General features: G+C 33.3%; 2 protein-coding genes across 4 annotated transcripts in view; both read left to right on the top strand.

Annotated features, from left to right (window-relative positions):
* Nucleotides 1-2,303, top strand: part of LOC108744183 (ancylostoma secreted protein-like) — a 6,812-nt gene extending 4,509 nt beyond the window's left edge. Inside the window, exons 5-6 of the mRNA XM_025976737.1 lie at nucleotides 793-1,283; nucleotides 2,109-2,303. Of these exons, the coding sequence (XP_025832522.1) occupies nucleotides 793-1,283; nucleotides 2,109-2,114 (497 nt within the window). The 3' untranslated portion in view covers nucleotides 2,115-2,303. The remainder of the gene's footprint in view (nucleotides 1-792; nucleotides 1,284-2,108) is intronic.
* A 2,803-nt stretch (nucleotides 2,304-5,106) lies between these two features.
* LOC108744182 lies at nucleotides 5,107-11,082 on the top strand. Of its 3 annotated transcripts, none has more exons than XM_025976760.1 (9): nucleotides 5,107-5,193; nucleotides 6,196-6,304; nucleotides 6,906-6,974; nucleotides 7,062-7,130; nucleotides 7,218-7,286; nucleotides 7,374-7,442; nucleotides 7,545-7,974; nucleotides 10,462-10,674; nucleotides 10,994-11,082. In XM_025976760.1, exons 1-9 carry the CDS (start codon nucleotides 5,135-5,137, stop codon nucleotides 11,044-11,046), a joined length of 1,140 nt encoding a protein of 379 aa, XP_025832545.1. In that variant the 5' UTR covers nucleotides 5,107-5,134; the 3' UTR covers nucleotides 11,047-11,082. The 3 variants fall into 3 exon arrangements, with proteins under 3 accessions (XP_025832545.1, XP_025832546.1, XP_025832547.1); XM_025976761.1 differs by lacking the exon at nucleotides 10,994-11,082 and adding an exon at nucleotides 10,773-10,902; XM_025976762.1 differs by lacking the exons at nucleotides 7,218-7,286; nucleotides 7,374-7,442.
* Nucleotides 11,083-15,042: the final 3,960 nt, after the last annotated feature.

Raw genomic sequence — 15,042 nt, 5'->3', positions numbered from 1 at the left:
TTTTTAAAGAAACATGTCAAAATTGATATTATTACAAGTTACCTAATAAATTCTACTATTTATGCGGAAAATGCAGTGATTTATAATTGAGAATTGTTATTCTTGCTTTGCCATAAAATGTTTCTCCATGTATGGACAGTTGGGGATGCTTAGAGCGACTAGGGATTTGTAGAAATAGCCTCGAATATGAATTTATTCGTTTATTAATTCGTGTCGAATATTAATAAAAACCCCGATATGGTGCACCGTCCATGTTTCACACCCGTATAGCGCAACGGTCCAAACATAAACCTTTAACAAAATTTTTCGAATTTCTAAATTAACCGTTTGCGAGCATAGAAATGACTTCTTCTTATTGAAGGCAACTCCATCCTGCGCTATCCTCTGCTTTATATCCCTACTACTCCTTCCGTACTGACTTATCTGACTTCCTAGATACCTAAAATCAACCACTTCTTTTGCATACCAGTACTTTTGTTTTACTTTTATTTATTTTCATGCGGTACTGTTTTGTTTGTCAATATCAAAAATAAAATAAGTAGATTCCGTTCACTTAGAGAAAAGTACACGATGCCAGATCGATGTGCGCCGACTGCTTTAATAATGGGTTTCGATCGGCAACATCTGACGGTAAACCAGCGGCCATACTCACTATACTTTTCTCTATGTGAAAGGACAATACATTTTGCCAATAGTAAGGGCAAGTTCTGTTCTCGTAAATATAATGGACACGCCTGTTTATTTGTATGTTGGAATATAAAAAGTATCTACTTATCTATTTTATATATAAAGCTACAAAAGGAAATTTCGTGGAGGATTTCCTAAGAGCCCATAACGAATATAGGCAAATTCATGGTGTACCTCCACTAGAACTAGATCCGAAAATATCAGAAGTTTCGCAAGACTGGGCAGATACACTCGCCGCTAATGACGAATTCAAGCATCGTGAGGACGGCAAGTACGGCGAAAATGTGTACAAGATTATGCCGGCCGGTATAGAATTGGACGGCGTGACTCCTGTAAAATCCTGGTACGACGAAATAAAGGACTATCAGTTTGGAACAGAAGAGCCTCAAACGGCGGCTGGGCATTTTACGCAAGTCGTTTGGAAGGAGTCGAAGTTTTTGGGAGTTGGAGTTGCCCAAAGTAAAACGGCCACCATAGTTGTGGCCAATTACCATCCGATTGGTAATTTGATTGGTAGATATGTTGAAAATGTATTACCGCCAAATAAAAAAATGAGGAGATCGAAAATAATCCTTAAGAACAAGGAGTCACAAGGAGTAAGTCATCATCATATATAACATGTTTAGATTGTTAATTTTCTTAATTCGACGCCTGTAATAAAATTGAGTCTTTTTTTCTCAATTCTCAATTAGACCCCAATTCGACACATTACTGTCATGAAGTCAGATAATATGAAGATTTGAAAAAACTTTGGCGGTTGTTGTAGAACAAACAGAATAGTTCAAAACCCCAACGCCAAAACACGACACTGTAGTTGTAACAAAGTTACCTTCTTCAGGAACTGAAGTGAACTCAAGTTTAGTTTAGTTTAGGTTTTGAGCTATTCTGTTTGTTCAATAAAGTCAGATTTTTGTTAAAATTCTGTAATTTCATATGCCCAACTACTCAAACTTATATGAAAACCTAACTAATATTACAAATGCGAATGTGAGTTTGTGTGTTACGTTTTTGTGCCTTAACAGCATAACCGATCATCATGAAATTTTGTATTCAAATTACCAGGCGTACAGGAAAGGACATAGGGTAACTTTTATACAGGATACTGTTCCCGAGGGACAGACAAATTAGTTTAATATGATCATCGACTCAACGCAAACGGAAAGAAAATAGTAGAAGCCAATTTCGGAAAACATCAACTATTATAAGTGAACACGAAACAATCAATTTTACTTATTTAATAATCCATGAGATGTATTTCCTAAGGCTCTGAAGCATTATTACTCTTAATACCTAAATAGTCTGAACAATATTGCAATTACATATTCATCAACTTTTCTGAAACGTTTTGAAGCACTTTATTTTATTTGGGCTAATTATTAAAACTAGTTAAAAAATTAATATTTCTATTTTATGTTTTTTAGTGTTAAAGGTCACAGCCTTTGGAAAGCTGCCGATCTATCCAGTTTTATTAAATAATTTTGGGATTTCCTTGTACTACTTCATAATAATAATCCCAAAGGGTAAAATATAATAATTTTACTTAAATATAACAACAAAAATTGTTTCAAAGTATGAAATAGTTAGAGAACATGCTGATATGTTTTTTAATCTAATAAACGAATAAAAGTAAATCTTACTGTTATTATTATTATCGTATAATGGAGTATTTTTACAGTTTGGCATTTATTTATTCATTCTTTATTATTATTGTTGTTTAAAAGAATGAATATTAGTTATTAGGATTTAGTGCAGGTGCCACAGAGCAATAGTTACTTAATTGTTGTTTAAAATGTAAAATAAATTAGCTTATAACTTATTTTTCCATTCATAGGATGTAGTATGTAGATTCAGTTTCTGTTTATAGCTTTATATTTAATTTTGAGTACTTTTACTCATTATTACAGATGTAACAATAGTGATCACCTGCACGAATAATAATAACAAACAATGCAAGAATAAAAATAAAAAGTGATTGAAAATTAAAAATTCCTTTAGTAATTCTAGAAGTCGGTTAAAACCTTTTTTACCTTATTACTTTCTTTCTATAAAAAGTTGCTGAACCTTGTTCAAAAGTTATTTCTACTTCCAGGGGTGTATTGACACCCGTGTCTGCAGGGACAGTTTCTTGTTTCGCTTTTGTTATTTGGAGTTGTGTTGCAGAGGGATAGGTAACAAATATACTTAGTTAATCTATTTAACAAGTTTTTCTATTTTTGGACTAAGACTAACGTTAACAATTTGCTGGAATTTTTTAAACTGATCACGGAGAAAATGGAAAAGAAAAATTTACCTAAATATTAAAGGGGTATTTACAATTTAACCCACTAGCCCGTTGCTTCGTAAGCGAAAATAATAAAAATTTGTAGACGAATTTGTAAAAATAAAATCCCAGCAGAAATAAATTTACTATTGAAATAATTTTTAAAGAAACATGCCAAAATTGAGATTATTACAAGTTATTTAATAAATTCTACTATTTCTGCGGAAAATTCAGTCATTTACAATCTAAAATTGTAATTTTTGTGTTTAGCAAAAAACAGGAACCTCGAGAAAAAGGCCTAATGTCACCAACGTCTTTCTTTCTATATGTATAAATATAACAATTCACTTACAGCAATTACTATTAATTCTTGCTTGTCCTTAATCCTTATTCCTTTGTTCTCTGGTGACGAAATTTATTGCTGATGTATGTAAACCGTTATCGTAAATATTATCACATAAAACTACGTATTATTCGATTTTGTGGCAACAAAAACACACAAATCACTTTGTCTTTAATATCCTGAAATCGTGATCACTGTTTCTTCATTTTCCCACATTAAATGCTTATTTTATCGCTTATTTTTGTTAATTATTTCTTTTTGTTATTCACACAAAAGATTTAGTCATCTTACCACGATGTCGACTACTTCTGTCACGAAAATTCTCGAATACGATGTCATCAAAACCACTACACGTACACAAAAGCATTAAAAACAATAATGTTTATACCACAAATTTGAATTTCGATGTTATTTTTCCCCTTGAACTAAAGGGTAATAAAATTGCATCCAAATATGTAGTTTGTAAAATATGATCCTGCAGGATTAAACTGGAAATTTTTGTCTCGTAACGACGTGCTTTTATAGATATTATAGGACTACGGCTACGATACTAGAAGGCCATGACGTAGATAGCAGAGTTATCAGAGTTCGAGAGAAGGACAACGGAAACAAAGACGGTGAGCATTGAAAATAATGTATACAGGACGTCTCACTCTTCATTTATTATAATAAAGATGTATGTATTCAATAGTCGATTTATCAAAAATATACAAACAATATGCGAGACGTATTTCAGTAAAATTATCTTAACTAAGGGAAATATGCCTTTGTTAAGGCAATCTGTCAAGTTAGAGATGAATTTTATGAGAAATAGTAAAATATAGACTATATTTATTAACTTTTAACATATCTAATTAAATTTAACGTAATTAGAAAAAGAATAAGCCTTGAAAGATTTAGATATTGTATCAGCTACTTCCTCTGCAGATTTCCCTTTCGAATATTACAGTCATTATCATTTACCAAGACAGTTTAAACTGTTAGGTAATGGTGTTCAAGTAATCTCTAAAGTATTCATTGTACCAATTAAAACATCAAATATCATGACTTGTTTTAAAACAAAGTATATACAGTCCATTTTGAAACGGAGGACTTGAAACTAATAAGATTTGAAAAATTTTCTAAATTACAGGTAACCCAAAATGAAATGTAACAAAAGAGAGCTTTTTTGTAGTCATGTTTATAATAAAAGCGATTAATAAGTTACATCCTGTCCCAATAACTACGACGAAAATCAAAAAGCTGAGCTACGAAACCCAATATATCCTATCCTGTTGTCTATATACTTAATAGGAGTCCTGTGTAATTCCTGAATTGTCTTACCATAACCAGATATTGGAAGCAGAGACAGGAGTTAGAAGGAGTAGAGGTAGACCTACATTTCTGTTCTAGCTTTATGGAAATGCGAAGATTAGCTCAGGATAGAAAAGTGTGCATGGAGGTGTTTAATACTCTGTTACAACTGTAATAAAAATATTCTAAACAAACGGACTTTAAACTTACACGTTTATTATATAAATAGCGGTGTTCAATTATTGTAAGTGTAAGTTTAACTAAAATAAAAGAGCATAAATAGCGCAGTATAAATAATTAGTTAGTAAACTGTAAGTAATATGCAACAATAGTGATTATTTACCAGTACGAGTAATAATAAAAATAAGGCAACAACAATAATAAAGTTATTAAAAACCGAAAATTCGTTTAACTGGTACTAGAATTTAGTTATGGAACAATGGAAAAACATATGTAATTGTTGATTAATTACCTTTTCCTTCTTATAAAAAGTTTATTGTAATCCAGGATTTGGTTTGTTTCAAGCAATTGCGATCACATCGATCTCTACGATGTTTGCAGGGACAGTCTTTTGTTGGGCTTTCGCTATCGGGGTTTGTATCACACACAGGTATGTAAGGTATACACTTAATTTACTTGAACATGTTTTTAATTTCGAATTATAGAAATGTATCAGTTTTGCACGCGTTTAAATTAAGAGTAGATTGTCAGCTTTTTAAGTTTATCGAACAAGTCGCTTAATTCGGATATTCAGATTAATGCAGGGGATTATGTACCACCTGTGGCGAAAAAGGTACATTAATTATTTGGACGAGAGTTGATGTGCGCCCACATAAACATCAATTAACTACCCTTAATGTTATTCTAATTTAACAAATAACAAACAATACATGAGTACACAAATGCGAAAGCGTGGATGCTGTTAACTAGCAGCTGATTGAATGCAACATTACAATGTCGCATTTGCCTTCGTGCTCCTACCAGGGCCGTACTGTATTTTCAAATACGCTTTTCTCGAAAACGGTGGCCTTTAGGGCCACCAAATATTCACATAATTTTCTTGTTTTATAGTGCCTCATCACGACCTGAAAGCTTGTATAGCAATTAACTGCACAATTACCTTTAATCCTTGTTTCTTCCTCTTTCATCCGTTATTGTCATAAGTATTACCACATCAAATGTGAAACATATGCTTAAATTGTCTAATTTGGTCCTGCAGGACTAAATTGGAAATTTCTATTTTATAACGATGCGCTTTTACAAATATTATATTGTTTTTTCTAGGGTTGCGCTCAAATAATTAAACAAATTTATGTTTTTGTTACGCTTAAGTTTATTCAACCATATTCAGACTGAAAAAGTTGTTTTTTTTTTTAATTTATAGTTCTACTAGATTAGGTACTATACATTTGTTAGTAAAATATAATTGATAGTCAAAGAACATACCTTCTAAAGGGTTACTGCTTAAGAACAGATTTTAACTTAATTTTAAACATTTTTTCATTAAGTTAAAATCTGTGTGCAAGCATTAACACTAATTATTTAACCGCCACCCTGGGAAAAAACAGTATAATTTAAAATTAACGGTCAGGAATCTAACTTAAATTTACAGATATTATGGGGCTGCAGCATTACAAGGCCACGATGTAGGCAGCATAGCTATCAAGGTTCGAACGGTGGACGACGGAGCTCCGATAATTACTCCTTCAAAAACGAAGACGGTGAGCTTTGTGTACAGGACGATTCACTATCAGAGAAACATTCGACTTGAAACTAAATAAAGATCCAAAAAACTTTAAAAAAGTCTAAAGAATCTCGAAAAACCGCTTCCACGTTATGACATAAGTATAAATCGATAAAATCTATATTTCTAAGGAACTCGATCAACTTCTCGCAATTATTCAGTTACGATTAATTTTCGTGAAAATTCTAATGAACAAAATTATTTAAAAAGAGAACAGCTACACATAGTCAGGCTTATACAGTATTAAGGCCAATTAATAAGTTATTTCAAAGATCAATTAGTAGATACACATTTTCTTTACTTATTTCATACTTAATGTTTGTCGAATTTTTTAAATCTTCAACAAAATTTTTATTTCTTATTTTGAATAAGCACCAAATACGTATGTTTCTTTTTTGTCCCAATAATTACGATAAAAATGAAAAACATGTACCACACATCCCATCCTGTTATCTTAATACTTAATTTTAGAATGTCTGTGTTTTCTCAAACCTTAACCCATTGGTATTCATGTTTTCGACTCGGAATTTTATTATTTTCATTGACTTGATCAAATTCTGAATACTTTACAATTTTAGAAGCCGGTTTCAAAAACTACAGAACGTAAAACAGACAAAAACAAGTCTAAAAGAAGTCTCATCGCTGAGGTAAACATTTCTCCTTACATTAGGATTATTTTAATAAAAATGGATTTCTAATGACGATAAGTTGGGGTATATTCTTTACTATTTCAGAAGCCGGTTTTTAAAACTATAGAAAGTAAAACAGCCAAAAATAAGACCAAAAGAAGTCTCATCCTTGAGGTAAACATTTCTCCTTACATTAGGATTGTTTTAATAAAAATGGATTTCTAATGACGATAAGTTCGTGTACATTCTTTACAATTTCAGAAGCCGGTTTCTAACACTACAGAACGTAAAACAGTCAAAAGCAAAACCAAAAGAAGTCTCATCCTTGAGGTAAACATTTCTCCTTACATTAGGATTGTTTTAATAAAAATGGATTTCTAATGACGATAAGTTCGTGTACATTCTTTACAATTTCAGAAGCCGGTTTCTAACACTACAGAACGTAAAACAGCCAAAAGCAAAACCAAAAGAAGTCTCATCCTTGAGGTAAACATTTCTCCTTACATTAGGATTATTTTAATAAAAATGGATTTCTAATGACGATAAGTTCGTGTACTTTCAAACCGAAATGGTGGATTTTGTTTGCAGTTATTCAAAAAGGAATTTATACACTGCATCAACGGCTTTCGTATACTTCACGGCGTCCAACCTCTCAAACAAAGCAATACAATTAGTAACTTTAGTCAGGAGCATGCCAATAAAATCCTTGAAACAGGCAAAATCGAAGGCAGTCATTCTAAATATTACGGGGAAAGCATAGGTTACTTCGATATCAATTTATTATTACTCAATGATGCGTATGGAATATGCACGTATTGGTATAGCGATTATGGTTTTCGCAATTATAGAGGTACTAACGGCACTCAGATGATTTGGAAGGAAACCACACATTTGGGAATAGGAGTTTCTGAAGATGTCGCAGGGTTTTTCGTAGTCGTCAATTATTACCCTAAGGGAAATATTAAGGGAGACTATTATGTAAATGTTCCTAGACGATTAAAACAAATTAGTGACGAAGGTAATTTAAAGATCACAATTCGATCCCTACGTGCATTTTGACTTACAATTAATACGATTTGAAATGAGTTAAATCGTAATTATTCAGTAAATCTAATTGATATATGAAACACTTCAAATATTAATGTGAAAATTCATTTTTCAATTTTTTTTACCCACTAGAAACTACGTCAGGTTAATGAGGGAAAATTTGTTGCTGTTGTCACACCCTCACCGAGAATCGAACTAAGCAACAGCAACAAATTTTCACTTATTAACCTGAAGTAGGGATATAAAGCAGATGATAGCGCAGGGTTGAGTCGCCTTCAATAAAGTACAACAAAGAAGTTACTTCTACTTTCGCGAACGGTTAATTTAGAAATTCGAAAAATGATTGTTGAAGGTGTATGTTAGGATCGCGGCGCTGTATGGGTGCGAAACATGGACAGTGGGCACGGTTGAAAAGAAAAGGTTAGATGCGTTCGAAATGATGAGGATACTGTGGAAAGAGAAGGGATTGCCGGGATATCCATATGTTTAAATGGACCTTGTTGGAATATACGTAATCCTAAAATGTAGCATCGTACTACAGATGGCGTTTACCGCGCCATTGTAGTATTTTCTAAAACGCGCTGTTAAGACAGCAGGTAAAAGTTGGTCTGTGTTCTGTCGGAGCTGCCTGCGACGCGCTGATGAGATCCAAAATGATCGAAATCGCGATCCGCGTCTGGCAGTTTCGACAGAACACAGACCACTTCGAATTATTTTATTTTATTTTATGTGGAAAGAGAAGATTAGAAACAAAGAGTTATTATAAAGAATAGGAGAACAGAGCACTTAGAAGCAGAAACGTGAGTTAGGAGGGGTAGAGGTAGACCTGGACTAGATTACTGTTCACAAATCGTTAAAGATGTGGGATGTTCTAATAGTTTTAGGGAAATGCGAAGATTAGCTCGGGATAGGAAAAAGTGGAGGTGCGTGTCCAACCAGTCTTAGGACTGATAACCTTGTGATGATGAACCTGAGGTAGTTTATAGCCGGTAAAAAAATTGGAAAATGATTTTTCATATTGAATTTGGCATGTTTTAATAATTCTAGCTGGGTAGGCATTATCTAAAAACTTAAACTAGGCATGCCGCAATTGCAACGAGTTATTGTTGAATTAATTTTTTTCTCAAATTAATAATGAATGTATGTTTATATAGGTGAAATTAATATATGTACATATACGAGGGTGGATTGATAAGTTTCCGGCCTAACCAAGAGATGACGCCACTAGGCCTACCTTGATCTCCTTGCTAGTGTAGGTTTGACAGCACGCTGAACAAGACGCCTCTGTGGTTTTCGTAAAAATGGAAAAGCAGGAAAATCGTGCTGTCATCAAATACTTTTATTTGAAGGGGTTAACGCCGAAGGAAATTAAAAAAGAGATGGACTCAACACTGGGGACATCCTCCCCGTCATATTCAACCGTTAAGCAGTGGGTTTCCGAGTTTAAAAAGGGTCGTGTGAGCACCTCTGATGGGCCTCGCTCAGGACGCCCCGTTGAGGTCACAACTCCAGATATGATCGAAAAAATTCATCAAATAGTGCTGGGAGACCGCAGATTGAAAGTGCGTGAGATAGCTGAGACCTGTAAGATGTCATATGAACGTGTGCAACATATTTTGCACCAACATTTGCATATGGAAAAGCTCTGTGCAAGATGGGTGCCGCGTTTGCTAACAGTCGACCAAAAATTGATTCGAAAAAACATTTCTACCGCAAATTTGTCATTGTATAAGCGTAATCCAAGCGAATTTTTGCGTCGATTCGTAACCGTTGACGAAACGTGGGTCCACCACTACACTCCTGAAACCAAAGAACAGTCTAAACAGTGGATTGGACCAGGGGAACCAACTCCAAAGAAGGCAAAAACAATTTTTTCGGCGAACAAGGTTATGGCTACTGTTTTTTGGGATGCAAGAGGTATTATATACATTGATTACCTTGCAAAGGGTAATACTATCACTGGTCAATACTACGCAGACTTATTGCAACGTTTGAGCCACGAGGTGAAAATTAAACGACCTCATCTGGCGAAGAAAAAAATCTTGTTTCATCACGATAACGCACCAGCGCACACGTCAATCGTTGCGACGGCTAAAATCAACGATCTAAAGTTTGAATTGATGCCGCACCCTCCTTACTCTCCAGACCTAGCCCCGAGTGACTATTTTCTGTTCCCTAATCTCAAAAAATGGCTTGGCGGTAAGAGATTTGCGGACAATGAAGAAGTAATCGAAGCTGTAAATGGTTATTTTGAGGAGCTTGACGAATCAGTCTATAGAGATGGCATTAATAGACTGGAACACCGCTATGAGAAATGTATCAGCCTTGGAGGAGATTATGTTGAGAAATAAAAAAAAAAAAATTTTAAAAACCTTGTTTTTCTTGGTCAGGCCGGAAACTTATCAATCCACCCTCGTACTTGATGTAGATACCTATTGTATATGGAACAAATTTTTAGATGTTTGCCGATTGCCGAGAGAACGAGGTGTTTGCCAGGCAATGATACCTAGATTTTACTACGACGGTTCGTCGGGAACGTGCCGCTTCTTTATTTACGGCGGTTGCGGGGGTAACAATAACAATTTCGAAACATTGCACAGTTGTACTCTTAAATGCGTGAATAGCAAACTAGCGGCCTCCATTAGTGAAGATTCCGACGAAGTCCCGAAAGGTATGTCAATTAAAACGTTGATAAGTTACAAGCTTTTTAACCTTCTATCAGTAGAACTGGTGTTTTGCAAGACTCTGTAGACTTTGCGTCGGTTGTAGATATTAGAAAAATATAACATCTCATAGGATTGGCAAGTTAAAACACGTGTTTTGAACATTGCTAAAAACACAACTATGTAGTCAATAACGTCAACACGTCACGATAATAAAAACGTGTTTATAAAGTTAGAAGCACGTGTTCAAAATGAATTTAAAAGATTGTTTAAAACAGTTTGTTTCACAAATTTAATAAATAATTGTTTTTTCCAACATTGATCAAGAGGGTATTCCAAATCAAAAAAAGAAAAAACGGAATCACTTAACGAACCGGTAATACAAATCCCAGGATAATCAACTGTAGAAAATTGGGAAAAATTAAGGATACCTTTCCTATTATAAGTTAAAAAAATATTCAAATGTAACAAAAACTATTTAATAAAAATGTAAAGCAATTTTTGTGTTTCACTTTTTCGTTATGTATATTTTGATTGTGATGATGATTATAAAACAAGTAGGTATATTCGATGAAGATTCCTGAAAGATCATATTGATCATGAAGTATCTCTTTAGCACTGGATATAATAAAAAGTAGAGAATCTTAGCGAAGGCTTAACAGGCTTAAACAATTGCAGACTAAATCATACACTTAGTGAACATTAATAGCAATTCAGTTGTTCTATTTATATACTTAAATAAGACTTCAGAAAGAACCAGTTATATCATCATCATCATAAGGTCATTATTTAACAAAATTATAATTAGTAAAATCTGAAATGCATATTTTTATGTATCGAGTACCGAGTATCACTGACTTTAGTGTTCTAAATTGGTTAATTTATTTTTACTTTAAACTTACACGTTTATTATATAAATAGCGGTGTTCAATTATTGTAAGTGTAAGTTTAACTAAAATAAAAGAGCATAAATAGCGCAGTATAAATAATTAGTTAGTAAACTGTAAGTAATATGCAACAATAGTGATTATTTACCAGTACGAGTAATAATAAAAATAAGGCAACAACAATAATAAAGTTATTAAAAACCGAAAATTCGTTTAACTGGTACTAGAATTTAGTTATGGAACAATGGAAAAACATATGTAATTGTTGATTAATTACCTTTTCCTTCTTATAAAAAGTTTATTGTAATCCAGGATTTGGTTTGTTTCAAGCAATTGCGATCACATCGATCTCTACGATGTTTGCAGGGACAGTCTTTTGTTGGGCTTTCGCTATCGGGGTTTGTATCACACACAGGTATGTAAGGTATACACTTAATTTACTTGAACATGTTTTTAATTTCGAATTATAGAAATGTATCAGTTTTGCACGCGTTTAAATTAAGAGTAGATTGTCAGCTTTTTAAGTTTATCGAACAAGTCGCTTAATTCGGATATTCAGATTAATGCAGGGGATTATGTACCACCTGTGGCGAAAAAGGTACATTAATTATTTGGACGAGAGTTGATGTGCGCCCACATAAACATCAATTAACTACCCTTAATGTTATTCTAATTTAACAAATAACAAACAATACATGAGTACACAAATGCGAAAGCGTGGATGCTGTTAACTAGCAGCTGATTGAATGCAACATTACAATGTCGCATTTGCCTTCGTGCTCCTACCAGGGCCGTACTGTATTTTCAAATACGCTTTTCTCGAAAACGGTGGCCTTTAGGGCCACCAAATATTCACATAATTTTCTTGTTTTATAGTGCCTCATCACGACCTGAAAGCTTGTATAGCAATTAACTGCACAATTACCTTTAATCCTTGTTTCTTCCTCTTTCATCCGTTATTGTCATAAGTATTACCACATCAAATGTGAAACATATGCTTAAATTGTCTAATTTGGTCCTGCAGGACTAAATTGGAAATTTCTATTTTATAACGATGCGCTTTTACAAATATTATATTGTTTTTTCTAGGGTTGCGCTCAAATAATTAAACAAATTTATGTTTTTGTTACGCTTAAGTTTATTCAACCATATTCAGACTGAAAAAGTTGTTTTTTTTTTTAATTTATAGTTCTACTAGATTAGGNAATATTAAACGACAGGGGAGGATATTTCAAAATGAATTATATAATTTGAAAAACCGGATTAAAAAACATTCCAAATATTTCTGGGATATATAATCATAAATGGCTGCTTCAGCAACCTGAGAACGGGCGGAGGAGAAGGGGGAGTTATAAAAGCTCAATAAAAAATGAGACCAATTCTTGAGGTTATTCCATAAAATTTGGTTACTTTTACTATATGACGAGTATTGGGGGGAGATGAAGGCAGAAAAAGCCTCCCCTCGGCATAAGAAAGTTGTAGAAAGTTCCTATTTTTAAGAAATAACAAAATTTATACTTGAGTTTATTCTAAAAAACGAAGGCAAATTTATCCCTATATCGTAGCGTAATCTATATAATAAACAATATATAAATGTAACAGCAGGTAAAATTGGGGTTGTCTTTTACTCACTCCCCCTCCCATAATCCGTGACATGCTACAGGATAATAATTATACATTAAAAATCGCAAAATTTGTGAAAAAACCCGATCATTCTTTGTTTCTGCGCCTGTTCCCTTTTGCGAGTAGCTTTTCCATTCCCCTTTTCCTAACCCGTCAACATGTCACTGGTTACTGAAGCCAACCCCATGGAGTTTTACATTATTAAAAGAAAAGTCGTCCAATACATCAATGAAATTTAAGTAGTTTCATTTAAGAAAGCGAAACAGGCTCGACAATTAAAATGTAAGATTATTGGTAATTTTTTATCAGGCAGCAGTGATAATTCAAAACAGTTAATCTTCACTGATATATCCTTGTTTAACTTTACTTAATTTTTATTTTGAATGTAATCATAATTCTTTGGTATTTTTTTTCAAATCAAATTCCATGAAGCTTAATTTTCTTGTTTCAATTAATTTAATGTAGAAATTGGTCGCCCTAATATGAGATGGGTTTTTGAGGATTAAGAATTTTTTAACCCATACATGCAAATGATAATTTAGATGATTTACATTACGCGCCGTATAATCTTGAGTATTAGAATGAACCAATAAATATCTTTTATTGATGTGCAATATCTATTAAAAAAATGCACATTATGATACGATAACTATAAAATACAAGTTAAAAGCTATTAAACAAAAGATAAATATGTGTAGCAACCCTGTTTACTCCCTGGCATCGCACCTTTATAAAATTTGGAAATTTTGCCCTTTTAGAAATTGATTACCAATAATCTTTAAGCGTTTTCTAATAATAACTGAGAACATAATGTCGAATATTTCCCATAGTGGCACAGATAAAATCGAAGCTGTAAATTCCACAACGTATATGTTGTTAAATATCATATTTTTATACGTATCAAATAAAGACAAGTAATATAAATACTTACATTGTCTAGCTACGTAATTTGATCCCTTTTTCAACATACCTGAATTTATTATTTTTTTTTCTTTAATTCTATAGCAGTGCAGTACTTTGGAAGATAGGTTTTATGTACAAAAGACTAGAAAATATTGAGCCACAATACTAACAGTATGTAGTAATTAATCACGTTTACTACTGACACACGTACCTACATGGGTCGAAACGTTTCAACAACAGCAATAATATTCTTTTTTGCTTACATATAATAGTAATAGTTATTCATTTAGTGGATAGGTATTTAAAAAGAAGAAGTTTAAGATTAATTTTGTTTTTGTTTAGCCGTTAAAAAGTGTAATAATTTTTGGTTATCTCAAAACTTCTTCTAGTTCGAGTTTTTGTTTCAGTAGAAATAATTTTCGTTTATAAATTCCATTAATCATCCATTGGTAAGGCCAATCACGGTGAAAAAGGAAACTATCTAATTATTATATGTAGTACAGCAGAAACTCGATAGCGTGAATATCGTATAAAGGAAACCCCGCCTAATGTAAACAACATATTAATGTGCTAGATCAGAGCCGGGCAAACTTTAACTTCGCAGGAGCCGCTACATGAGGTTAGTTTGAGTACCATACCCTTCAATGAGTACGAGAGAGTAAGCAGTAATGAATAATTTTGTTTTGTCTTTTTCTTTTCCCTTCCACTCCCATATAGAGCCCCTTCATCCCGTAGACGAGCGAAGCCACTCTAGCTACTTAAAACATACCTGCGAAAATTTTCGTTACTACGTTCGCAAAACTATTGGGTTTGGCTATGGAAGAGGCGACTCATCTACGAAATGGAAGGGATAAGAAAAGGAAAGAATCATCTCACTCGCACTCGCAGGATCAATGAGGAGCTACTTGGTTAACCTTGAGGATCACTCGGGATGCAAAAGATCCGAGTTTGCCCGGCTCTGGT

Source organism: Agrilus planipennis, unplaced genomic scaffold, assembly GCF_000699045.2.
Source record: "Agrilus planipennis isolate EAB-ADULT unplaced genomic scaffold, Apla_2.0 scaffold13, whole genome shotgun sequence".
NCBI classification, from domain to species: Eukaryota; Metazoa; Arthropoda; class Insecta; order Coleoptera; family Buprestidae; genus Agrilus; species Agrilus planipennis.
The sequence above is the reverse complement of the archived record's forward strand: the minus strand, read 5'-3'. Positions and strand labels throughout refer to the sequence as shown.